At 42.7% G+C, this 26,338-nt stretch overlaps 1 protein-coding gene across 1 annotated transcript in view; it reads right to left on the bottom strand.

Moving 5' to 3' along the window:
- Positions 1-1,243: 1,243 nt before the first annotated feature.
- LOC148843900 (uncharacterized) overlaps positions 1,244-26,338 on the bottom strand; it is a 90,851-nt gene continuing 65,756 nt past the window's right edge. The window contains exons 8-9 of the mRNA XM_088957160.1: positions 2,615-2,678; positions 1,244-2,198 (exon numbers count right to left, since the gene is read on the bottom strand). Coding sequence (XP_088813286.1) covers positions 1,498-2,198; positions 2,615-2,678 — 765 coding nt within the window. The 3' untranslated portion in view covers positions 1,244-1,497. The remainder of the gene's footprint in view (positions 2,199-2,614; positions 2,679-26,338) is intronic.

The following is a 26,338-nucleotide window of genomic DNA, read 5'->3' as shown; positions in this document are numbered from 1 at the left end:
ATCTCGGACATGGATTTCATGCATTAATGGTCGTTGCAAGAGATATGACCGTGTGGACAAAACTTTTGGGATTCCGCCAACTATTTAGAATGTGGATGTTATGGCTTTTCTAGGAGTTTTTTTAAGATTGTAATACAAGTATCCTGATCTGGAACGGTAAGCCACCTGTCTTTTTAAGTTGTGGATTTCATCCAGTTTTGGAAGAACAGTTTGTTACAATCTCCTTTCCCCCCTTCCACCAGATTTGAAGTTGAATGTTGATTGCCAATAGATGGGTTTGAGTTTAACAATCAATTCTCTCCAAACCCCATGTTGGTTTAGTTGTTGGGACACATTGTTGTGGAGTTTCTTGTCGAGTTTATCTCTGAGAAGCTTGACCCTTCGTTTTGGTGTTTTATAGTCTCATAAGCTCTCTGCCGGTGCTCAGGATTGGTATCTTTTTTTCAGCAGATTGGTCGATAATCTGAATTTATTTCTCCATTTATTGTCAATTTCTTGGACTTTTCTGGCTGATGCTGATTGTAATGTCTTGAATTCAGAGCATATTTTTAATGAATTCTGCCACTTATGGCTTCTCTCAAAACAAAGAATTATTAGAGAGAGATTATAATTATACTACAAATGCCCTTTCTGGAATTTTCATTAGACGTTTTCTATCCCTCTTAGCTAAACATACAATGGCCATAAAAATGGCATATATGTTCTTTACTCATAAAAACTACCCACTTATAATAGTCAAAAAACTACCCACTTAACTAACTATTCAGAAACTGTCCATGAATTATAAATAGTTTTATCTTAAAGATACCAAAGTTCAAAATACCGACACATATCAACCCGTATCGGACGATACGTATTGTTCCGAGACCTCTCCGATACGCCCCTACAGTGGGTGTATCAGGGGTCTGACTGGTTCAGGGGGTGGAACTCTAAACCGGCCCTCCTGAACTAGTTTCGAAAAAAAAATATTAAAAAAAAGGTGTTGATTCGCCCTATATGCCCCTATCGGCATATCGGGCATATCGATATTTTGAACCTTGATGTTTATTAGTACATAATCTACTCGTATAGGCCGATATGGGCTCGTATCAGTAGTCCAATATAGAAAGAAAGGTACAGTACATGGGAAACTCCATGCGTTCTCGGAAACTATATGCCGATGCATTGCCAAATGGCCCACGCTGTTGAACGTGGTCGGCCAGAGGTTTTCGTCACAACAATTATAAAATCTGGTCCACAACAATGACAGGCATGTTTTCTTTTGTAAATTGCAAAAATAACGAAAGTCAAATACAACATAGGTTCCTTCTCCCCAACTAAAAACAAACAAAAATTCCTTGAGAAAGCAGATTTCTGCATGAATTTAGATATCACGGAGGGGAACTGATTTTTTGTAAAAGCTGGTCAACAACAATTATAAAAGCTGAGGAAATTTCACACAAGTTACACATGCAATTAATCTTGGAGTTCAAGCAGAAATAACATTTTTACGCCCATTTACCTCCTACCATGATGATGATGATGACGTTCATGCCTGTCCTTCCTATATGATGATGAGAAAGAACCTGAGCTGTGTTGGCTCTCATAGGCCCAATTTTCGAAGCTGGAATAACTGTAATTCTGTGGCGACTGCCGTGCATTAGGAGAAGGGTAAGATACAGAACTATAGGGACTCTGACCAGGGGAACCATCATGGACCAAAGGGCTCCTCCTCCCCCTATCAGATAGAGGCCTACCAAGACTCGGACTCCTTGGTACTGGAACATTACTTCTTGGACTGTGAGATTCAGTTGTGTAAAGGGGATCGTAACCACTATACCTCCGTGTGTAACCAGACATGGATGGGCTGTCTGCAGGATCAGATCCAGGGGGAGCATCATCTCTGTAGTCCCTGGACCATCTTCGATCATGGTAGTACCCCTCATCGTTGACTTCTGAGGAGCGGTTTAACCTGTGATGGAGTCGGCTCCCAGATGAATCAAAACTAGTCTCCCGTGAAGACATCCAACGACTTTGATCTGCATCCTCAGGGATTGGTGCATTTATTCCTGGAAACTCTACCGTCATCTTTTTCCCAGGGATTGGTACGTTCAGCTCCATGTTTTCTGTTTCAAGGATTTCTCCATCCTCTTGTTCTTTCTTCCTTTCCTCATCAGTGTATATTATAATCCCTGAAGGCATATCCTCCTCATCTGGATCTAAGAATGTAGAATAGCAATGATATAAAAGCATTACTAAATATTGTGCAAGTTTCTCAACACACTCCAAAAAATAAAAAATTCTCAAGGCAAAGGACAAACAAGCAAATTGTTAAGTAATGAAATAATCTTAAGCTAAAAGCAACCATCTACGGTGAGAGAGCAGGGGATGAAGGTAGAGATGGAGATATGAACACATTAAAAAGGCAGCAGAAATTAGAAGATGAAGCCCACATTTAAATGGAGGGGGAAAATTAAACTTAAATGAGGCAGAATATGAATTCCTTACATGTAGAACAAACTTCCTTGAAAGATTAAAAAAAAATCGATGCATCGGTAGTCGTTGCAACAGAATATGTATTGAATATGTAACATTGGATTAACTTGTGAACCTGAAGTCAATTAGATCCAATTACCTAGATATCCTGGCGGGTATCCTATTTCACGCATTCTGTGTAGCCATGGAGGTGGGTCAAGCTCCTGTTTAACATATAAGAGCGCAAATTAATGTCTTCATGAACTTAAAAAGGAAAAGTATAAAGTAGTCAAAAAAATTAAATTGATGAAATCATGAATTATTCACCGAAAAGCCTCATATTCTGTTTGCTAGAGTTTACCTCTTCCCCCTTTTTAAATTTCATTACTTAGAAAAGAAAAAAAAAAAAAAAAAAAAAAAAACAAGCAAGTACACTTGAGCATGCCTAATAATGTAAACATGAAACTCAAACCATGTTCCCTTGGAATGCAATCCAAGGGATAAAATAATAAGAACTGAATGACCTATTCCTTTGCCTTTTACTGGATAAAATAATTAAATAATAAAATACTTGAGGGTGCAATAATTAACCCAACTTAACATTCAACCACTAAGAAGCACGCAACCTTCTTAATTACTTAATCACTAAAAGGCGTTTCAGAAGGGGAATTTGTGACTTTGAGCTGCCTAACGTCATGAACTTGTTGGCTGTCTTGGAAAAGGTATTTCTTGATTCTTGAAAACAGGACAGTCAGGTTTGGTTGCCTAATCTTTGTATTTCTTTCTTTTGCCTCTTTCTTTAAGTTTTTACCTCTCTTTTCTCCCCCTGCTCAGTTTTTTTCCTGTCAAAAAGGCATGGATGCATTAGCACAATGGATGTTTTACAAAGGAGCATACCTTTTTGGTGTATTTTTCCTAATTGGTGTCTTCTTTGCATTACTTGTGATGAAACTGACTAGCACTTACTAATCTTGTTCATTTGTTGTTCGTATTTGGGAAAGGTTTCTTTCTTTGTTTTGGATGCAGATAGGTTCAACAGGCTAGTGTGATAGAACTATTATCTCGTAGAACAATGAGACAGAGAGAGAAGGGGAAGAGAAATGTGGAGGTGTGAGAGCTGCCACAGCATGGACTGTACAGAAAAAATAAGAGCAAGAATTTTCAAGGAACAAAAGAGAAAATGCAAGGCAGTTTCTGAATGTGTGAAAATTTGAAGTGTTTTGGATCAAATCTTTGGGAACTTTCAAGGAGGTTCATTTGACGACATAGAATAAGACAATTTGGAGGTGGGAGAATCCAATGGAGGGATTTGTCAAGCTAAATTTTGATAGTGTTAGATAATGTATGCCCTCAGCTCCAACAGTTTGATGCACACTGACATTTATTAATGAATAAATTCAGTTCATTTATTATTTCATGTGCATTTTCGTATGTTTCTGTGAATACCCCTAAGCTGTACATTGTCTGTCTCAACTGCTTGGGTTGGACCTAAGGTACAAGGAGTGGGTTTTTAAGAAACACCAGAAAGAACCATTTCCAGTTTAAGCCTGGACCTTGGTGAATGGTAGATAAATCTGGAAAGTTAAATTTAATCTCCTAACTTAATAATGAGACTATACTAAAGTGTCAGACTAGTTCGCTTTTGATATGCCAACTTGAGTGGTTCTTTTGGAGTAAAAAATCTGGGTATGTTGGAGCAGATTGGGAAGGTACTTGAGTGAGATCACCATGATAGGACCAACCACTTTGTCAAACAAAGAGGATATCCCAGTTTACACTCTCTTTGGTGGAGCCTAAAAATGCCAGCAGTGGATTTCAAATGTTCTTGAAATCGATTTTTTTAAAATGTATTTATATTAATAAATAATTTATTTTGACAAAGGGTTGGAAAATGATTTTTATTCCAAGATCCATTTTGAGCAAATTGTGGCACTGCACTTTGTAATAGGGTCAGTAATTTCTTGATGTTACTGGTTGAGAGATTGTTTGCAAGTGCCTGATTAGGCTCAAAAGCCTAATGGACAGTCCAAATTAATAGTCTTGGGCTCATAGGGTGTAAAGACTACTGGAACAGATCAACAGAAAGCAGTTAATCAGTTTTTCAAGAGGAGGCCATGTCAGCACAACTAATCGTCCACTTGCAACAGCTGTAACAGAAAGAAATCAAAGATTGTAAACAGTATAAATAGTGAAGCACAAAGAGAAATAAGACAGGAATCCTTTCGGCATCTCTCTCTCTCTCTCTCCAACAGGAGGTTGGCTCCCTCGAAGAGCCCTGAGTTAGGCACGTCCCTAACAAGTTGGTATCAGAGCCAGCATGATCAACACAAGAAACACGTTAGTAGACACCCGAGTGGATCAGATGGAGGTAGAGATCCATCGAATGTCTTCAGATCTCAAAGAAATGAAGCTGCTCTCCTCAATCGGCTGGAGCAGGGGGCAACGAACAACGACAGAGGAAGCCAAGAAGAGCGCAGCAATGAAAACAACCGCAGAACAGGGCTGGCGGCAACGAGAGCAGCCAAAATGGATTTCCCCATCTTCTCAGGCGGCAACCCAACTCCCTGGATTCTTAGAGCCGAACAGTACTTCGATTACCATGAGACACCTGGGCAAGACAGGGTAGCTCTGGCTTCTGCGCATCTTAAAGGGGAAGCTATCCTCTAGTTTCAATGGTACCAATGGGGGCACCCTCGTCAAACTTGGGCAGACTTCACTGATGCCATGACTATCCCGTTTTGGATCGTCTAGGTTCGAAGATCATGATGAGAGTTTGGCAAAGCTACGGCAGGTAGGATCAATTAAAGATTACCAGATGGAGTTCGAAAAGCTTGCCGTGAGAGTCCAAGGGTGGACGGAGAAGGCGCTGGTGGGAAGCTTCGTCGGTGACCTGAAAGAAGAACTACGACTGGACGTGAAGGCGATGCAGCCCACTTCGGTCATAAATGCAGCAGCACTAGCAAGATTGTATGAGGATAAGTTCGCTCGAGCAAGAAAGGTGCAACAGCCATGGGGTCCAGGAACCAGGACAACAACACCAAACAAGGAGGAAGGAATATTGGGCCCAGGCCCATTGGTTCCTATCAAATGGCTGACCTGGGCAGAGATGCAAGCCCACAGATACAAACGACTCTGTTACAACTGCGAAGAGAAATTCGAGCCGAGCCATCGGTGCAAGAAACAACAAGCATTTCTCCTCCAAATAGATGTTGAAGAGGAAGCCGACCTCACTTAACAAAGCAAACATGCTAGGGTCCAAGGCCCATCAGTCTTGCAACATTAACAAAGCAAATAGGAGATCCGGATCAGCCCATATTCATGCACATGGACTCAAATTGGATCAGCCCATCTTTAGCTAACAGCAGCCCAAATGGGCCTAGAGACTTCCAAAACTGCCTACAACAACTCCTTTAGCAATATGGCAGCGTGTTTGAAGAACCCCAAGAACTTCCACCATGCCGAGAGCATGACCACCGCATCCTCCTCATGCCGAGAGCTGCCCCAACCAATGTAAGACCTTAACAATACCCTTACATTAAAAAAATTGAAATCGAGAAGCAAGTTCAAGATATGCTTAAGCAAGGGATAATACAGCCCAGTCACAACCCATTTTCTTCACCGGTATTATTAGTCAACAAAAAGGATGGGACGTGGCGATTTTGTATTGATTACAGAGCCCTTAACAATATCACCATTAAAGACCGATCCAATACTGGTCATTGACAAGCTGCTTGATGAACTCAGTCAGGCCACCATATTCTCAAAATTAGTTTTACAAGTTGGGTATCATCAAATAAGGGTACATAGGGAAGATGTTCACAAAACGGCTTTCAGGATGCATGATGGCCACTATGAGTTCCTGGTCATGCCATTTGGGTGGACCAATGCTCCAGCCACATTTCAAGCATTAATGAACGACATATTCCGGCCATATTTACGTAAGTTCATCCTTGTTTTCTTTGATTACATATTGGTCTATAGCCACAATTGGGAGGAACATCTGAATCATCTACGGGGCACCCTTGCAACACTTGAGGCCCACTAGTTATTCGCTAAAGAGTCCAAGTGCTCCTTTGGACAAAACCAAGTTCACTACTTGGGACATGTTGTAGAGAACGAAACTGTAGCGACTGACCCAGACAAAATCTCCAGTATAATGGGCTGGCTACAACCCAAGAGTGTGAAAGAGTTGAGGGCCTTCTTGGGCTTGACTGGGTACTACCGCCGCTTCATCAAAAACTACGGCCTAATAACTACCCCGTTGACCCAATTGCTGAAACAAGATGCTTTTCACTGGTCAACTCAGGCCCAATAAGCTTTTGAGCAGTTGAGACAGGCAATTGCGAGCCCTCCAACATTAGCATTGCCTGATTTCACAAAAGACTTCATCATTAAATGTGATGCCTCCAGTCAAGGTGTTGGGGCTGTTCTCATGCAAGAGGGGCGCCCACTAGCCTTATTCAGCAAGGCCTTAACATCACAAAAGTGGGCCAAATCAGTTTATGAACGAGAATTAATAGCAGTGGTCTTGGCAATCCAACGTTGGCGATCCTACTTGCTCGGTAGACGGTTCATAATTCGGACAAACCATCAAAGTTTGAAGTTCTTATTGGATCAATCAGTCCTATCCCCGGAACAACAACGATGGATATCCAAGCTACTGGGGTACGACTACATAATTGAGTACAAAGCAAGGGGTACTAACCGGGCAGCTGACGCCCTCTCACGGCACCCACAATCATTTCAGTTACTAGTATCTTTCCCAACTTCTCCACTCCTGGACCTACTTCGAAAAGAAGCCCAATCCCATAGGGAGTTACAGCAGTTGAAGGCCCAAGTATTGGCAAAATCCCTCACCGCACCCCGAATACACCATTAAGAATGATCTACTCTTCTTCAAAGGACGCCTGGAAATTCTGATAGATTCTGCTCACCTCAAGAAGCTCCTGGAATTATTCTGATACGTTGAGAAGGTCAGCAAGGACCCATGTCAAGAACCCACGATATCGAGATTATGTTGCATGACTTGCAGGACGTGTGGCATATGCATATTTGTTAGATGTTGGTGCATAAGAAGTAGTCAAATAAGTGAGGAAATATCTCACAATAGTTGCGTTAGTTGCTACTGAATAGGCTAGGAATGTTGCTAAAGTATAGGATAGGGAGTTGCTAAACTTAAGGAAGCACTAGACGTTGAGGCCTTGAGTTTAGGAAAATTTGTTGAATGGCTTTTGTATTTAAACCTGAGGTTGTACAGAACCACGTATGAGTTGAAATCAAATAAAATTACAAGTTATTTTCTTGCCTTAAAAAAGAAGATCTATCAGCTTGGTATCAGAGCCAGGTTTACATTGGGAACCCATAAGGAGCGAATAGAGAGTCTGGAGTCAAGTGTTGGAAGTTTGCAGGAAAGCTTCACCCGTTTGGAGCTGAGATTTGGTGAGAAGTTGCAGCGACTAGAGGCTGCGATCAGCAATCTCACTGAAGCTGCCGTGATACAACCGGAACCCAAGTCCAACCAAGTTTCTGAGCGAAGTGGATATTCATCAAGTGATCGAGGTCGTGAGCACGCAGGAGGAGACCGCCCCATGTTTTCTTCAAAACTCGCAAGGCTGGAATTTCCCAAGTTTGCGGGCACTACAGAGCTACAGAAAGCGCCATTGGCCTCCTTCCATCTTGAAAAGGAAGCAGCTCAATGGTGGCAGTGGTTGTATCGAGCTTACCAAGAGGAAGGAAAAGAAGTTACGTGGGACGTCTTTGTAGAGCTGTGGTCGCGATTTGGACAAACAAATTGCAAAGATTTCGATGAATCTTTATCCAAGATTCGACAGACAGGTTCTTAGCGGGATTACCAACGACAATTTGAAAGATTGGGAAATAGGGTTCGTGGTTGGACTCAAAAAGCACTTGTAGGTATGTTTATGGGCGGCCTCAAGATGGAAATTGCTGATGGGATTAGAATGTTTAAGCCAGACCCTTAAAGAAGCCATTAGCCTAGCCAGGATAAAGGATGATCAATTAAGCCGACAAAAGAAGGTGACTAGGCTTCCTGTTGCCGTTGTGGTGAGTTCGACTTCTACCAACCCTAAGCCAGCCTCATCAATGAAGCGAATATCATGGGAAGAGACGCAAAGACGACGTGCACAAGGACTCAGCTTCAACTGTGATGAGAAATTCGTTCCTGGACACAAGTGTAAGGGTCCACAGTTGTTGCTGTTAGAAGGAAACCTAGAGGAGGATGAGGAGGTACAAGAAGGCCTCAAAATTTCGCTTCATGCTCTCACGGGATGGTCCACTGCTCACACCATGAGAATTATGGATAGCATCAGCTCCCACGAGCTAGTTGTGCTCATTGATAGTGGGTCGACACAATTTTATTAATGACAGAGTTGCGGAGCTATTGCAACTTCCAACAATCCCAACCGAACCTTTTAATGTGAAGGTGGCCAATGGTGCACCCCTCAAATGTCAGGGGAGGTTCGAGAATGTTAGATTGTGGCTACAAGGTATCCCATTCACCTTAACTCTTTATTCCTTACCACTAATCGGATTGGATACGGTGCTAGGGGTCCATTGGCTCGAACAATTAGGCACGGTTATGTGTGAATGGAAAAGAATGACAATGGATTTCACGTGGGAAGGACGTCACCATCGCCTAGAAGGAATTGATCATAAGCCGACCCAACCTGCCGAACTCAGAACCATATCAAAAGAAGTGAAGCAAGGGAATTCTTTATTTGCTGTTTGTTTGCAGATGACTGCAGATGAGGGAATTCCTATAGAGATGCAACCACTATTGCAAGAATTTGAAGATTTGTGCCAGGAACCAAAGCGGCTACCTCCTTCACGAGAAATCGACCACCGAATCAACCTAAAGGAAGGGACCGAGCCGTTTAATGTACGGCCCTATCGGTATGCTCATTTTCAAAAGGCTGAGATAGAGAAACAAGTACGAGACATGCTCAACATGGGTCTATTGGCTCGAACAATTAGGCACGGTTATGTGTGACTGGAAAAGAATGACAAAGGATTTCATGTGGGAAGGACGTCACCATCGCCTAGAAGGAATTGATCATAAGCCGATCCAACCTGCCGAACTCAAAACCATATCAAAAGAAGTGAAGCAAGGGAATTCTTTATTTGCTATTTGTTTGCAGATGACTGCAGATGAGGGAATTCCTATAGAGATGCAACCACTACTGCAAAAATTTGAAGATTTGTGCCAGGAACCAAAGCAGCTACCTCCTTCACGAGAAATTCACCACCGAATCAACCTCAAGGAAGGGACCGAGCCGTTTAATGTACGGCCCAATCGGTATGCTCGTTTTCAAAAGGCCGAGATAGAGAAACAAGTACAAGACATGCTCAACATGGGAATAATCAAGAATAGCACCAACCCCTTTTCTTCGCCTGTCTTGTTGGTAAAGAAAAAAGATGGGACGTGGCGATTCTACACAGATTACAGGGCCCTTAATGCCATCACTATCAAGGACAGATTCCCAACCCCAACTGTGGTAGACATGCTAGACGAGCTATATGGAGCAGCTTATTTTACTAAGCTTGATCTGGTATCCGGTTATCACCAAGTGCGAGTCCACCCTGGTGACACTCACAAGACGGCTTTCCGCACACACAGTGGCCATTATGAATATTTGGTCATGCCCTTCAGACTGTGTAATGCCCCCTCAACTTTTCAATCTCTTATGAATTCAATTTTTCGGACATTCTTAAGAAAATTTGTGCTTGTTTTCTTTGATGACATTTTCATTTATAGTTCGGATTGGGTAACACATCTTGAGCATGTTCGAAAGGTTTTCGAAGTATTGAGACACCATCAATTCTATAGTAAACTTCGCAAGTGGGCCTTTGGACAACAGGAGATCGAATATTTGGGTCACATTGTCTCTATACAAGGGGTGAAAGTGGACCTTGGAAAGGTGAGAGCTATGATTGAATGGCCTGAACCTACTATTATGTCTAAATTGCATGGTTTCTTAGGCCTTACTGGTTACTACCGAAAGTTCGTGCAAAACTACGGAATTATAGCCCGACCTCTCACTAATCTACTTAAGAAAGGCCAATTCACATGGGGCAAGGAAGCCAAAGATGCATTTGAAGCTTTAAAACAAGCCATGTCGTCGACCCCAACCTTTGCCATGCCTAATTTCGATGAACCATTTGTCATAGAGATGGATGCGTCAAGGGAAGGCATTGGAGCAGTCCTAAGCCAACAAGGGAAGCCCATAGCCTATATGAGTCGAGCCTTAGGAGTTGCAAAGCAAGCTTGGTCCATTTATGCTAAGTAAATGCTAGCCATCGTACAAGCAATCAAAACATGGCGGCCATATCTTCTCGGACGCAAATTCTATATCCAAACAGACCAACGAAGCCTTAAGTATTTGATTGAGCAATGCACCACCATGCCGGAAAAACAAAAATGGGTGTCCAAGTTGCTAGGATATGACTACGAGATCTCATACAAGTCGGGGAAAGAAAATTCAGCCGCAGATGCTTTGTCAAGAAGGTTAGAGAGTCCTAGCTTACACACTTTATATACTTCCCATGCCTCTCTATGGGACGAGATTAAAAGAGAAACACAACAGCACCCTTACATGGTGCAGATCAGCCAGCAAGCTACAATCAAACCTAGAGCTCCATACATGTGGCGCAACGGGCTGATTTGTTATAAGAACAAGGTAGTTATTCCATTGGACTCTCCAATCATACCAAAACTTCTCCATGAATTCCACGACACCCCCTATGGAGTACTGCGAACGTACAAACGCTTGGCGCAGCAATTCTATTGGCCATCCATGCACCAATCGATTCAAAAGTATGTCACCGCTTGTGCAATGTGCCAGAAAAATAAGTCAGAAACCCTCTCCCCAGCCGGACTCATGCAACTATTGCCCGTTCCTTGTCAAGTGTGGGACGACATTACCATGGACTTCGTGGAAGGGCTTCCACTTTCACAAGGGAAAAGCACAATCATGGTCATTGTAGATCGCTTGAGTAAGTTTGCTCATTTCTTGCCTCTATCCCACCCATATACGACTAAAACGGTTGCCGATAGATTTTGTAGGAGTGGTTAAACTTCACAGGATGCCAAAATTTATTATCAATGATAGAGATTCCATCTTTGTTAGCCATTTTTGGCGTGAATTCTTCAAGTTGTCAGGGACCAAGCTACATATGAGTACGTCTTACCATCCCCAAACGGATGGACAATCCAAAGTGGTCAACCGATGTTTGGAGCAGTATTTGCGTTGCTTTGTATCCCGGCAGTAGAAAAGATGGAGCACTTACCTGCCTTGGGCCGAATTTTGGTACAACACTACTTACCATAGCTCAATTGGAATGACTCCCTTCCAAGCACTCTATGGGAGGACTCCACTGGCAATTCCATATTACTCAATTGGCACATCACCTATTAATGAGGTAGACAAGGCTTTGGAGACAAGAGACAACATCCTCAAGCAACTAAAGTCTCACTTGCATGTTGTTGTTAATCAAATGAAGCAAATGGCGGATTCAAAGAGAAGGGAAGTCAATTATCAAGAGGGTGATTTGGTATTGCTTCAGCTTCAGCCATATCGTCAGCACACTGCTTATAAAAGAGCCCATCAAAAGTTAGCCAGCAAGTATTTCGGGTCGTATTGAGTGGAAGAGAAGATTGGTAGAGTTGCATACAAGCTTAAGTTGTTGGAGGATGCCTGTATCCATCCTGTTTTCCACGTCTCAATGCTCAAGAAATATGTGGGAGATGACAACTCTGTTGGTTCTAAATTGCCACCAATGAATGATGATGGTGATGTAGTGGTGGTACCCGAGGCTATCCTGGATACATGTTGGGTTCAAAAAGGTCTGGCTGAGCAGAGGAAAGCTTGGTGCAATGGAAGAATCTTCCAAGGGAAGATGCGACATGGGAAAATACTCAGCAGTTGAAGAACCAATTCATTAATCTAAACCTTGAGGACAAGGTTCCACTTCAAGGGGAGGGTAATGATACATTGAGAAGGTCAGCAAGGACCCATGTCAAGAACCCACAATATCGAGATTACGTTGCATGACTTGCAGGACATGTGGCATATGCATATTTGTTAGCTGTTGGTGCATAAGAAGTAGTCAAATAAGTGAGGAAATATCTCACAATAGTTGCATTAGTTGCTGTTGAATAGGCTAGGAATGTTGCTAAAGTATAGGATAGGGAGTTGCTAAACTTAAGGAAGCACTAGACGTTGAGGCCTTGAGTTTAGGAAAAATTGTTGAATGGCTTTTGTATTTAAACCTGGGGTTGTACAGAACCAGGTATGAGTTGAAATCAAATAAAATTATAGGCTATTTTCTTGCCTTAAAAAGATCTATCATATTCCATGCCTCACCCACAGGTGGCCACTTCGGCATCCTACGAACACAAAAACGCATTGCCACACAATTCCATTCGAAAGGCATGCGTACATCTACCCAGAACTTCTTAGTCGGGGGTGCAGTATGCCAACAAAATAAGTTGGCCACTACAACACCAGCAGGCCTCTTGCAACCACTCCCAATACCAACCCAAGTCTGGGATGATATATCAATGGATTTCATCATAGGATTGCCTGTTTCAGCCGACAAAACAATTATCCTTGTGGTAGTGGATAGATTGACAAAATACAGTCATTTCCCACCTCTATCACACCCATTTACAGCAGTCACAGTTGTTGAATTATTTCTCCAGGAAATTGTGCACCTACACGGGCTCCCCAGCTCAATTGTATCAGACAGGGACCCTATTTTTTTGAGTCGTTTCTGGGCTGAGCTTTTTCGCCTGCACAGGGTTAAACTCTTCAAGTCAACTAGCTACCACCCCCAATCTGATGGATAGACAGAGGCGGTTAACAAGAGTCTCGAAACATATCTAAGATGCTTCGCGGAGGATCGACCAAGACAATGGGTGAAGTGGATCCACTGGGCTGAATGGTGGTATAACACCACTTTCCATAGCGCCACTGGGATGACACCCTTCAGAGCTCTATATAGTTGGGACCCTCCCCCTCTACTTCCTTATGAAAAAGGGACCACCACAGTAGCGGCCTTAGAAGAACAGCTGACGCAACAAGATGAGGTGTTAAAGGAGCTGAGACATCATCTCCTATAGGCACAGCAATGGATGAAGCACACCTATGATAAACATCACAAGAATGTCCAATATGAAGTCGGTGATTGGGTGTTTATCAAATTACAACCTTTCAGGCAGAATTCAGTTGCAAGCCAATAGTGGAACAAACTCAGCCCGCGCTATTTTGGACCATTTAATATCCTTGAGAAAATAGGGTCAGTGGCCTACAAGCTAGACTTTCCGACAACATCGAAACTGCACCTTGTATTCCATATCTCCTTACCGAAGAAAGGGTCGAAGCCAAGAGTCATTACAAGTGCGACCCTTCCCACATTTTTAGATAAAGGACAAGTGCAGACAGAGCCAGCCCACATCATTGATTTCAGATGGGTGCGCTGGGGTGGAAGATTCATACCAGAAGCATTATTTGTTTGGTCTAAACTCCCAGAAGAGGATGCAACCTGGGAATCCTACTTAGATCTGCAATCAAACTTTCCCACATTAGACCTTGAGGGCAAGGTCGCTCTAAAGGAGGAGGGGATTGTAAAGACTACTGGAACAGACCAACAGAAAGTAGTAAATCAGTTATACAAGAGGAGGCCACGTCAACACAACTAATCGTCCACTTGCAACAGTTGTAACAAAAAGAAATCAAAGATTGTAAAAAGTATAAGCAGTAAAGCACAAAGAGAAGTAAGACAGGAATTCTTTCGGCATTAATCTCCCTCTCTCTATCTCTTTCTCTCTCTCCTTCCAACGAATTCAGGAGGTTGGCTCCCTAGAAGAGCCTTGAGTTAGGCAGGTTCCTAACACAGGGTGGCCGAGAACCAAATGTTGATGTGTGACTTTAACCAAGCCGAATTCTAGGCCCAACACCACTTGGGTGTTGGACAATGTAAATTCAACCTAAAGGTAGGTTACACTTTTATTAGAGTGATTTTTTTAATTAGTTTGCATTGGGATTTTTGTGAGACCCAAACCATACAAAGATAGAGAGACTTCCAAATTTAAGAGGGAGAGAAATATGGAAAGTTGGAAATTTGAATGGAAAGGAGAATCTCTAATTTGACTAGGACTCTCATCTAGTTTGACTAGTCATAGCCAAATTGGAGAAGGTTTATATTCCTCTCCATTCTATTTTGTCTCCTAGTCTATTAGGATTTCTAGTTTAGTTGGAAATTTACTACTAGACATACAGTAGGATCTGGAGCAATTTAAGTCTGGGGTCCACGAACTGGAGCACAGGCTCGTGGAGAACAATACGGAGGTACGCGAAATCAAAGACGATGTCCGAGAGTTACGGCACTTGATGGAGTTGTATTTCTCTAACAAGGAAAGGAATCCAGAAGAGGTTGCAACCACAAACAACCGCCGACCAGACTTGACAGAATTGTCCAGCGAAGAGCAGGTCGCCAACCCGATAGCCGCGGTCATTCCCAAGTACAGCAGACTGGAGTTCCCTTCTTACAACAGCAATGGAGACCCTTTGGGGTGGCTTTACCGATGCGAGCAGTTGTTTCGCAACCAGCAGAGGGAGGACGGAGACAAGGTTAGCCTAGCTGAATTCCACTTGATGGAGGAGGCGCAGCTCATCGATTGGAACAAGAGGAACCTGGGCTTGGTTGAACCCAATTCAAATCTTACTGCCTTCTCAGGTTTGGGCTGTTAGACAGTTTTGTATGCCCTTAGCTTCAATCAAAATTGATGTACTTTATGAGTTTATTGTAAATGAATAAAAGTACATATTTGATTCATGTTCCCTTGGTATGTTTCTGTGTATTACCCTTAAACTGGACACTTATTGAGACTCATGTTAGTTTAGAATGTTCACAGCCAGTGGGTCGGTCTGGGGAGACCTAACCTGACAAGGCTGACACTGTGGTGCCACCAAGTCGGTTGGGGTGGCTTGTCTCAGCTACCGGGGTGAGACCCTAGGCACATACAGTGTGGGATTAATTAAATCTTTGAACTGGACCAGATTTCCAGTATTGCCCTGGACCTTGGAGATTGATGGGAAAAACTGGAAAGTTACACCCGACCCCTAGACTCGATTATGATACTGCACTAGGTGTCGGATCGGGTTGTCTTTGATGTACCAATCAGTGAGATCCTTAGCGGGGGTCAAAACCTGGGTATGTTGGGACAATCCGAGAATTCATCTGAGTGGGTGATCATAGTGACAGGATCAGCCCCTTTGTCGAACAAAGGTAATGATCGGGGATGCACTCTCACTGTTGGAAACCAAGACTGCCGGCAACCGATTTCAACCGTTGAAATTTGTTTTGCAAAATATATTTTATATGAGATATAAAAGTATATATATTATGGTTTCTAAAATGTTTGCAAAAGGTTTTAATTCTCGGGATCCATATAAGTGGAGAGTGCAACACTGTTCCTTGCAGCCGAGGGAGAGGTCCTCTCTTGTCGGGCAGTGTATGATCATTATGGTCTGAGAGGTTAAGTGTAAGACCATTGAGGATAATACCTGATGGGCTAATCTTGCATCTGCCCACAGTCCCTGGGTGTTACAAGGTGGCATGGCCCAGGGACCACTTAGGGTAAGTGTTGGGCCCATAGAGCCAATTTGATGGGTTTCAGGGGGTGCACTGTCTTAACAATGTATTCGACCAGGCCTTGTAACAAAGGCTGGGCCGAACCCATGTGGCTGATGTGTAGATCAATGCTTGGGTCCCACGCCATACAAGGAAGCCCAACTGGGCAGCAATTAGGAAGGTTAAGTGAGCACATAAGCTTAATGGGCCTAAAGCCCATTTCGAACTGGGCTATTAATTTAGTTAATTAAAGGGGCGAATTCTGAGATGGATTAGCAGTTAGGATAGCGTCTTAATCCTATCCACTCAGAGAGTCCAGATCTGAATGTGATTCAGATCTAGAAACCTCCTAATAAGATTAGGATAAAGCTAATCTAATCTGCAGATAAGATAAGGGTTTATCCTTATCATTAGAAGAGAAAGCTGATCCAAATATGATTTGGATAAGCACCTCCTAATGGGATTAGGAGCTGATCTTTTCAAGTTAACAAAAGGAAGGAGGGGGCGACAGCCTTGAGAGAGACCAAGAAACACATCAGATCCTCTTTAGTGCTGAAATCAAGAAGAGAGAATTCTGCACCCTACGAATACTCTCTTGCCGCCTCCCTGCTCTTGCCGCCCTGTTTGCCAGTTCGATGTCCAGCTGTGGGAGAAGTCAAGATTGGATCTTGACATCAATTCTTTGAGAAAGGATTGAAAAGGGAGCTGTGCTCACGTTCCATCCTGCTGTTTCTTGCGAAGGACAGAGTTCTTGGGGAAGAACACTGCTGATTCTACTCCATCCTGCACTGCGCCATTTTCAGTGGGAGCAGTCTTTGGATCCTTCCTTGGGCGTGAACACCTTCGTTGGGAGATATTGCTTCTCCGTATCAGGTATCATTCTCTCCCATTCCTTTTGGTTCAGATCTAGTTCAGTTTACGGTTCAAGATTTATCCTTGAAAATATGATTTTCTAAATAGGGAATGTGATTCCCAGTTGAAGAGAGAGAAAAATTTTTTAAATTCGCCCCTTATTCCGCAATCTTTGGGCGTCCATGTGATGGATCTCTCAACCCTTCATGGGCCCCCATTAACAAGCAACCCATTAGGTGAACTGGTCAACCTCAAACAGACGGAAACAGGGGCTGAATTGTTAGACAATTTTGAATGCCCTTAGCTTCAATCAAGATGATGTACTTTATGAGTTTATTGTAAATGAATAAAAGTGCATATTTGATTCATGTTCTCTTGATATGTTTCTGTGTAATCCCCTTAAACTGGACACTTAATGAGACTCGTGTTAGTTTAAAATGTTCACAGCTAGTGGGTCGGTCTAGGGAGACCTATCCTGACAAGGCTAACACTGTGGTGCCACCAAGTCGGTTGGGGTGGCTTGTCTCAGCTGCCGGGGTGAGACCCTAGGCACTTATAGTGTAGGATTAATTGAATCTTTAAACTCGACCAGATTTCTAGTATTTCCCTAGACCTTGGAGATTGATGGGCAAAACTGGAAAGTTACACCCTACCCCTAGACTCGATTATGATACTGCACTAGGTGTCGGATTGGGCTGTCTTTGATATACCAATCAGTGAGATCCTTACAGGGGATCAAAACCTGGGTAGTTGGGACAATCTGATAATTCATCTAAGTGGGTGATCATAGTGACAAGATCAGCCCCTTTGTCGGACAAAGGTAATGATCGGGGATGCACTCTCACTGATGGACACCAAGACTGCCGGCAACCGATTTCAATCGTTGAGATTTGTTTTGCAAAATATATTTTATATGAAATCTAAAAGTATATAAATTATGGTTTCAAAATGATTTGCAAAAGGTTTTAATTCCCGGGATCCATACAAGAGAGAGTGCAACACTGTTCCTTGCAGCCGAGGGAGAGGTCCTCTCTTGTCGGGCAGTGTGTGATCATAATGGGAGAGGTCCTCTCTTGTCTTCAGAGCTGAGATCACAAGAAGAGAGATTTCTGCACCCTACAAATACTCTCTTGCCGCCTCCTTCCTGCAACCGCAACCTCCAGCAGTTTGATCTCCAGTTCTTGGAAGAAATCAAGATTTGATCTTGATACCAGAGTTGTATTCACAAGCCATCCAGTTGATTCTTGCGAAGGGTCGAGTTCTTTTGGAAGAACACTGCTGATTCTGCTCCACCCTACACTGCGCCATCTTCAGTGGGAGCAGATTTTGGATCCTTCCATGGGCGTGAACACCTCCATTGGGAGATACTGCTTCTCTGTATCAAGTATTATCCCTCCCTACTTTTGGTTCAGATCTGGTTCAGTTTATGGTTCGAGAATGATCCTTGAAAATATGATTTTCTAAATAGGGAATTCAATTCCCAGTTGAAGGGAGAGAATTTTTGAAATTCGCCCCCTTATTCCGCAATCTTTGGGAGTCCATGTGATGGATATCCTATCCCTTCATGAATACCAGCGCCAGTTCCAAACCCTCCTTGTCAGAGCAGCATCGGTACGACCAGACCAGCAGATAGACATGTTCACCGCAGGGTTAGTAGAACCCTTGAGGGTGGATGTGGAGATGCGACATCCCCCCAACCTGGTTACAGCCATGAATCTAGCTCGTGCCTCCGAACGCAAGCTGCAACTCAGCCACGAAACCTTCAATACAGGGCGGCCACCAACATCATGGGCACCCCCGAAAACACCCAGAATGGCCCCTTCTTCTGTAGCCACCCAAGAACAGAAACCACAAACGAGCAACAACTCCAGATCGGCATCCAGTGTGGGGAGCAGCATTGTTGCACCCCCTATTAAGCACTTGTCCAAGGCTGAGACGGCAGAACGTAGGGCGAGGGGACAGTGTTTTAATTGTGATGAACTTTACTCAACAGGGCACAAGTGCACGAGACTTTTCTGCCTCCTGGTGGAACAAGAGGAAGATGAGGATGAACCCCCTTCATTGGAACCTGATCCAAGAGGGCAAAATCATTCCATCTATCCTGGATTCCTTTGACTGTGTTTCAAGACACCTATCCCGGTTTCGAGCTTGAGGAGAAGCTCTTAGTCCAAGAGGGGAGTAATGATGTGTACGCGTTTATTGGGAAGAAGTATCGCCGCCGGTAGCAGCAGTAATTGGGTGTTCTCAGTTCTCATCTTATCTAATTCCAGCTAGATAAAATTCTATCTTATCTATTCTGCATTCTTATCTTATCTGTTCTCAGTAGTAGGATTAGTAGGGAGTCTTATCTATTCAGTATTCCTATCTTATTTGTTTTCTGTAGTAGGATTAGTAGGGAGTCTTATCTTTTCAGTATTCTTATCTTATCTGTTTCAGTAGTAGGGATTAGTAGGGAATCTTATCTATTCAATGTTCTTATCTTATCTATTCAGTAGTATAGATTAGTAAGGAGTCTTCCTAAAAGTAGGACTCTTACCTCTTGTAATCTCCTATTTAAGGAGCTGATATTATTCAATAAAAGGTATCGAAAATTTCAGTCAAGAAAGAGCAAGGAGAGTTGGTGATCTCTTGAACAAATCACCATTAAGGAGCCAAGATAGGTTCCTCAAGAAAAGGGAGGAACAAGGGAAAATAGGAGGTTTTCCCCGTGGAACGTCCCGTGACGAGATCCTATTCGCGGGCCCTTAACAACTTGGTATCAGAGCCAAACGTCATGGGCGATCTGGAGCAGTTTAAGTCCAGGGTCCACGAACTGGAGCACAGGCTCGTGGAGAACAGCACGAAGGTACGCAAAATCAAAGACGATGTCCGAGAGTTACGGCGCTTGATGGAGTTGTATTTCTCTAACAAGGAAAGGAATACAGAAGGGGCTGCAACCACAAACAGCCGCCAACCAGACTTGACAGAATTCTCCGGCGAACAGCAAGTCGTCGCCCCGGTAACCGCGCTCGTCTCCAAGTACAGCAGACTGGAGTTCCCTTCTTACAACAGCACTAGAGGCCCTTTGGGGTGGCTTTACCGATGTGAGCAGTTCTTTCGCAACCAACAGACAGAGAACAAAGACAAGGTTAGCCTAGTTGCATTCCACTTGACGAAGGAAGCGCAGCTCTAGTTTTATCGATTGGAACAGGAGGAACCCGGGGTCAGTTGGACCCAATTCAAATCTTACTGCCTTCTCAGGTTTGGGCCCCCATTAACAAGCAACCCATTAGTTGAACTGGTCAACCTCAAACAGATAGGAACGGTAGCTGAATACCAGCACCAGTTCCAAACCCTCCTTGTCAGAGCAGCATCGGTAGACCGGACAAGCAGGTAGACATGTTCACCGTAGGGTTAGCAGAACCCTTGAGGGTGGATGTGGAGATGCGATTCCCCCAACCTGGTTACAGCCATGAATCTAGCTCGCGCCTTCGAACGCAAGCTGCAACTCAGCCGCAGAACCTTCAATACAAGGTGGCCGCCAACATCATGGGCACCGCCAAAAACACCCGTAATGGCCCCTTCTTCTGTAGCCACCCAAGAACAGAAACCACAAACGAGCAACATTTCCAGATCGGCATCCAGTGTGGGGAGCAGCATTGTTGCACCCCCTATTAAGCACTTGTCCAAGGCTGAGACGACAGAACGCAGGGCGAGGGGACAGTGTTTTAATTGTGATGAACTTTACTCAACAGGGCACAAGTGCACGAGACTTTTCTGCCTCCTGGTGGAACAAGAGGAAGATGAGGATGAACCCCCTTCATTGGAACCCGATCCAGGAGGGAAAAATCATTCCATCTATCTTGGATTCCTTTGACTGTGTTTTAAGACACCTATCCCGGTTTCGAGCTTGAGGACAAACTCTTAGTCCAGGAGGGGAGTAATGATGTGGACGCGTTTATTGGGAAGAAGTATCGCCGCCGGCAGCAGCAGTAATTGGGTGTTCTCAGTTCTCATCTCATCTAATTCCAGCTAGATAAACTTCTATCTTATCTATTCAGCATTCTTATCTTATCTGTTTTCAGTAGTAGGATTAGTAGGGAGTCTTATCTATTCAGTATTCTTATCTTATCTGTTTTCAGTAGTAGGATTAGTAGGGAGTCTTATCTGTTCAGTATTCCTATCTTATCTGTTTCAGTAGTAGGGATTAGTAGGGGGTCTAATCTATTCAGTGTTCTTATCTTATCTATTCAGTAATATAAATTAGTAAGGAGTCTTCCTAAAAGTAGGACTTACCTCTTGTAATCTCCTATTTATGGAGCTGATATTATTCAATAAAAGGCATCAAAAATTTCAGTCAAGAAAGAGCAAGGAGAGTTGGTGATCTCTTGAACAAATCACCATTAAGGCGCCAAGACAAGTTCCTCAAGAAAAGGGAGGAACAAGGGAAAACAAGAGGTTTTCCCCGTGGACCGACCCGTGACAAGATCCTATTCACGGGCCCTTAACAGGGAGAGATAGCATTGCTATTCTCTCACTTTTGTATTAAATTATATAATTCTATTCAAACTAATAAAAGTTTTCTTGTTGCTGATATCAGATCACCCCTGAATATTTTGGAAAGTGCTGGTGTTTGTGGGTTGGATTTGGGATGCACTGGCCTGTCCATGCAGGTTAGCCCAATACCCAAACTGACCTGGCCTTTTCACATAGAATCTAGGATAGGCCCCATTTGAGATGACTAGATCCAATTTCTAAGACCTGATGATAATCGGTCGGTTCTGAGTACAATCCAACAACTGTCCTAGGTGAATTCTGTCATTTTTAACCTAAGGTCTCTTCCCAAAAAAACCCATAGCACCCAAAAGAAAGGGGAGGGCTGAAAACATGGAGAAAGAAGAACAGAGACAGAAGAACAAGAATGGACTCAACTGGTAAGTCATCTCTCTATCGTACAAAAGAAAAAAAAAAAAGGTAAAAGCCCATTCTATGCAAGTGATAATTCCATTTTTTTTATTATTTCCAAATGAAAACTATTATCTCATCCATCCCAACTCTTTACCCCATCTCATGTAGCCTCATGCCTTCAAATATGATCTCTACAGTATCCACCCTCAAATTTTATAACTAGACATCTTCTAAACACAATGAATTTCTTTGTGTATGCTTTACTGACCCATTATATAGTTAGGAAAAACAATGTAAATGACCAGACTGCTCTTACTTTCAAAATTTAGAGTATATGGACAAAACTTCCCTGCTAACTACTTAGTATATATTTCTCCACTTCTAACTAGTATAATGATCACGCTTGGAGATTTAGATGGAGAACTCCTTGAAGAATGTGTTGGTGCTTTTGAAAGAACTCATAGTGTAAAGGGACTAAAATTGGTTTTAAAAATTTGCATATGATATATATCTTAGAAATCCTAACAAATTTGATATAAAATTGAGATTACATATTTTTATAAATTATTAATTGATATTTTAATTTACATTTCATAATTTAATGTTTGGTTAACTTTTTTGTTAATGTGCATATGTTATGTGTCTTAGACTCTTGATTGATGCATTATCAAAATGGTATAGTATATTGTATTAATAACTAAACAAGTTTGTACAATGAGAAACTATACAAGACAGCCCACTAGGGACCCAAAAAAAAATCCAACCACAAAAGAGACAAGGAAAAGGTTTCATCACCACTGCTTTTGAACCTAGCTTCTGCTCAAAAATTCTGTTATTTCTTTCCAGCCAGATGGCCCACATAACTGCAATCGGGTTAGAAGACCAACAAAACTTCCCTTTTCTAAACATACCCTGGACCTGCCAGCCTTTTAACATGTCCTTCATGTTAGACAGTTTTGTATGCCCTTAGCTTCAATCCGATTTGATGTACTTTTGTTATTTAGTGTAAATAAATAAAGTGCATGTTAGATTCATGTTCTTTGGTACAATTCTGTGTAAAACCCTAAAACTGGACACTTATAGAGACTCGTGTTAGTTTTAAATGTTCACAACCGATTGGATAAGTCTGGGGAGATTTATCCTACCAAGGCTGATATTGGTGTGCCACCAAGTGTTGGGATGGCCCGTCTCGGCCACTAGGGTAAGACCCAAGGCACATGCAGTATGGGATTACTCGAATCCTTGAACTGGAGCAGATTTCCAATATTGCCCTGGACCATGTAGACAGATGGGCAGAATTGGAAAGTTACACCTGACCCCTAGACTCGATTATGACACTTCACTAGGTGTCGAATCGGGTTGTCTTTGATTTGCTAATCAGTGAGATCCTTCGCAGGGATCAAAACCTGGGTATGTTGGGACAGTCTGAGAATTCATCTGAATTGGTGATCATAGTGACAGGATCAGCCCCTTTGTCAGACAAAGGTAATGATCGGGAATGCACTCTCTCTGATGGAAACCAAACTACCGGCAGTTGACTTCAATCGTTGGAATTTTGTTTTGCAAAATTAATATATACATATATATATTTGTACGGTTTCAAAATGTTTGCAAATGGTTTTAATTCCCGGGATCCATGTTTTCAAAATCCTTGCAGCCGAGGGAGAGGTCCTCTCTTGTCGGGCAGTGCTTAATCATTAAGGGATGAGAGGTTAAGTGTAAGACCATTTAGGATAGTACCTAATGGGCTAATCTTGCACCTGCCCACAGTCCCTGGGTTTTTATAAGATGGCTTGGCCCAGGGACCACTTAATGTAAGTGTTGGGCCCATAGGGCCCATGTGATGGGCTCAAGGGTTCACTGAGCTTTTCAATGAATTCGGTTGGGCCTTGTAATAAAGGCTAGGCCAAACCCATGTGGCTGGTGTGTAGATCAATGCTTGGGTCCCACACCATACAAAGAAACCCAACTAGGTAGCAGATTGGAACCTAGTTAAGCACTGAACACTTAATGGGCCAAAAGCCCATTTCAAGCTGGGCTAATATGATCACCCATCTATGGGGCGGAACTGAGATTAATGTTAGTAAAAGGATTGGGCCTTTAACCTTATCCACTCTAGGAGACCAAATTCAAATCAGAATTGAATCTGGTAACCTCCTGATAAGACCAGGAGTAAGCTAACTTAATCTGGAGATAGGATTAAGATAATCCCCTATCCAAATACTGATTTGGATTGGGATAACTCCTAATTTAGGAGGTTTCTTAATCAAGAAGAAAGGAGGCGAAACCCTAAGAGAAAAAAAGAGATTTTCGAACCAAGGGTTCAAGCAAGAAAGCATCCTGCGAACTGAGATTAGATCTCATTCACACTCCAGAGAGAAGAGAAGCAATTCAACCATCTTCATCCTAGGAGTTCTCCTCCAGCCGCCGCCATTCCTTTTTGCAAGATTTGATCTTTGCAGAAGAAAGAAATCAAGAAATCAATTCTTGACATCAGTCTTGCAGAAAAGACGGAAAAAGATTTGGTGCTCAGAGTTTCCAGAGGGTTCTTGAGAAGGATCCAGTGTGTAGGACGCACTCTGCTGGTTCCGTTCCACCTATAGTTGTGTCATCTTCAGCAGGAGCGGATCTTGGTGTCCTCTTTGAGCGTGAACACCAACTTTGAGAGATATTGCTTCTCCGGATCAGGTATAATCCTACATTTTCCTTTTGGTTCAGATCTGGTTCGATTATGATTCAAGTAGGATCCTTGAATATTGTATTCTAAATTTAGGGAATACGATTCCCAGTTGGGAGAAGGTAGGAAAATTTTTGAAATTCGTCCACCCATTCCACAATCTTTTTGGCGTCCATAAGATGGATCCTACCATTCTTTCACTTCACCAACCCAGGGGCACACCAGTTGAGGTTTATAGCAGCAAGAAAATAGTTCCATATTGAAGCACTGAAACTGCAATGCAGGAACAAGTGACTAGATGTCTCCGACTCTCGGCTACAGAAGACACAAAGCAGATCAGGAACATTAAAACCCTTCTTCATTAGCATGGCCTTTGTCAAACATTTGTCCAACACAGCTACCCAGAGGAAAAATTTTACTTTGGAAGGGGCTACTGTTCTCCATATGAATTTATTGGGGAAAGTATCTCTTGCCTCTCCTACGAGACCCAGATAGAAGGATTTGACAAAGAACTCTCCAGAGCTTGTCCACTTCCAGCATCTTGTGTCTTGGACTTGCAAGTCCGGCCATTGACTTCGAAGGACTTCGAGAAGATGAGACACTATATCCATCTCCCGATCATTGAAGCCCTTGTCTATGTATTTCTCAATGTTGAAGTCTCTCTTGCAGGAAATTGATTTGATGGAGACAATTCAATGAGGGTGCAGAAAAGATGCTAAAACTGGTAGAAAGGAATAGAGTTTTTGAGTTCCATACTAGACTCAATCCTGAATATGATATAGTTAGACAGAATGTTTTAGGTAAAGATGATGTGATCCTTTCTCAGGCATATGCTATAGTCAGTAGTGAGGAAAGTATAAGACAAGTTCAGATTATGAAAGTCCCAGTAGATCATTTTGCTAATGTTGGGATGATGCAGAAGGTAATTACTGAGAGAGGTTGTGTGTGAATACAGCAAGAAGCTAAGGCACACGAAGGATTCCTGTTGGAAGCTGCATCCAGAGCTCTTACCTCGTAGGTTTAAGAATAATGATGATGGTAAAAAGAGTGGGAATAGGTTGGGTGTCAATGCAAATGTAGCCACTTACTCCGAGGGTGAAAAGGGACAATGTGATGAAAAGTCTATATGGGAACAGCTTGCAACCACCAAAGCTGAATAAGAGAAGTATAGCTATATTATCAGTTATCTAGAACCTAGCTCTTTAGCTTCTACTCCCCCAAGCAATGGCTCTACTTCTGCCTATGCTCACTCAGGTATTTGGACCACTGCAAACTATGCTTCTACCTCAGGTAATTGTAGGATCCCTTGCTGATGGTTCCCTTGCATCCATCTTTAGGCAAGGGAGACATCAGAACCTCAGACTCCGTTACTTTGACCTCTATACTTCATGTACCAAAACTTAATACTAATCTGTTTTCAGTTAGTAAGTTAACTAAACCTCTGAACTTCAACATTACCTTTTCCCCTTAATGTGTTTTTCAAGATATGAAATCTCAGAAGGTGATTGGGAGTGGCCATAAGGCAAATGGCATATATTTGCTAGACATGCCTGAGCAATGACTTTCAAAAATTAGATTTTGGATCTACAGTATCAGAGTTGGTTAGTCATGTTATTATCGTTTGGTTCATCCTTCCTTTTTTTTTTATGAATGAAATTAGTTTTATTAAATCAGATATCAATAATACAATCAGCCTAGGAGGAGGCACGAGTTGTTACCCCCTCTAGGACTGAACCATATACACCAAAACTGCCCAGGCCTGAGACACAATTACAAAGTAGCCCAGAAAAGATTCCCCTTGACACCCCTTGCTTG

Source organism: Nelumbo lutea, chromosome 8 (assembly GCF_056320005.1).
Source record: "Nelumbo lutea isolate HS-2025 chromosome 8, American lotus-T2T, whole genome shotgun sequence".
Taxonomy (NCBI): domain Eukaryota; kingdom Viridiplantae; phylum Streptophyta; class Magnoliopsida; order Proteales; family Nelumbonaceae; genus Nelumbo; species Nelumbo lutea.
This window is presented reverse-complemented; position numbering and strand designations above follow the sequence as displayed.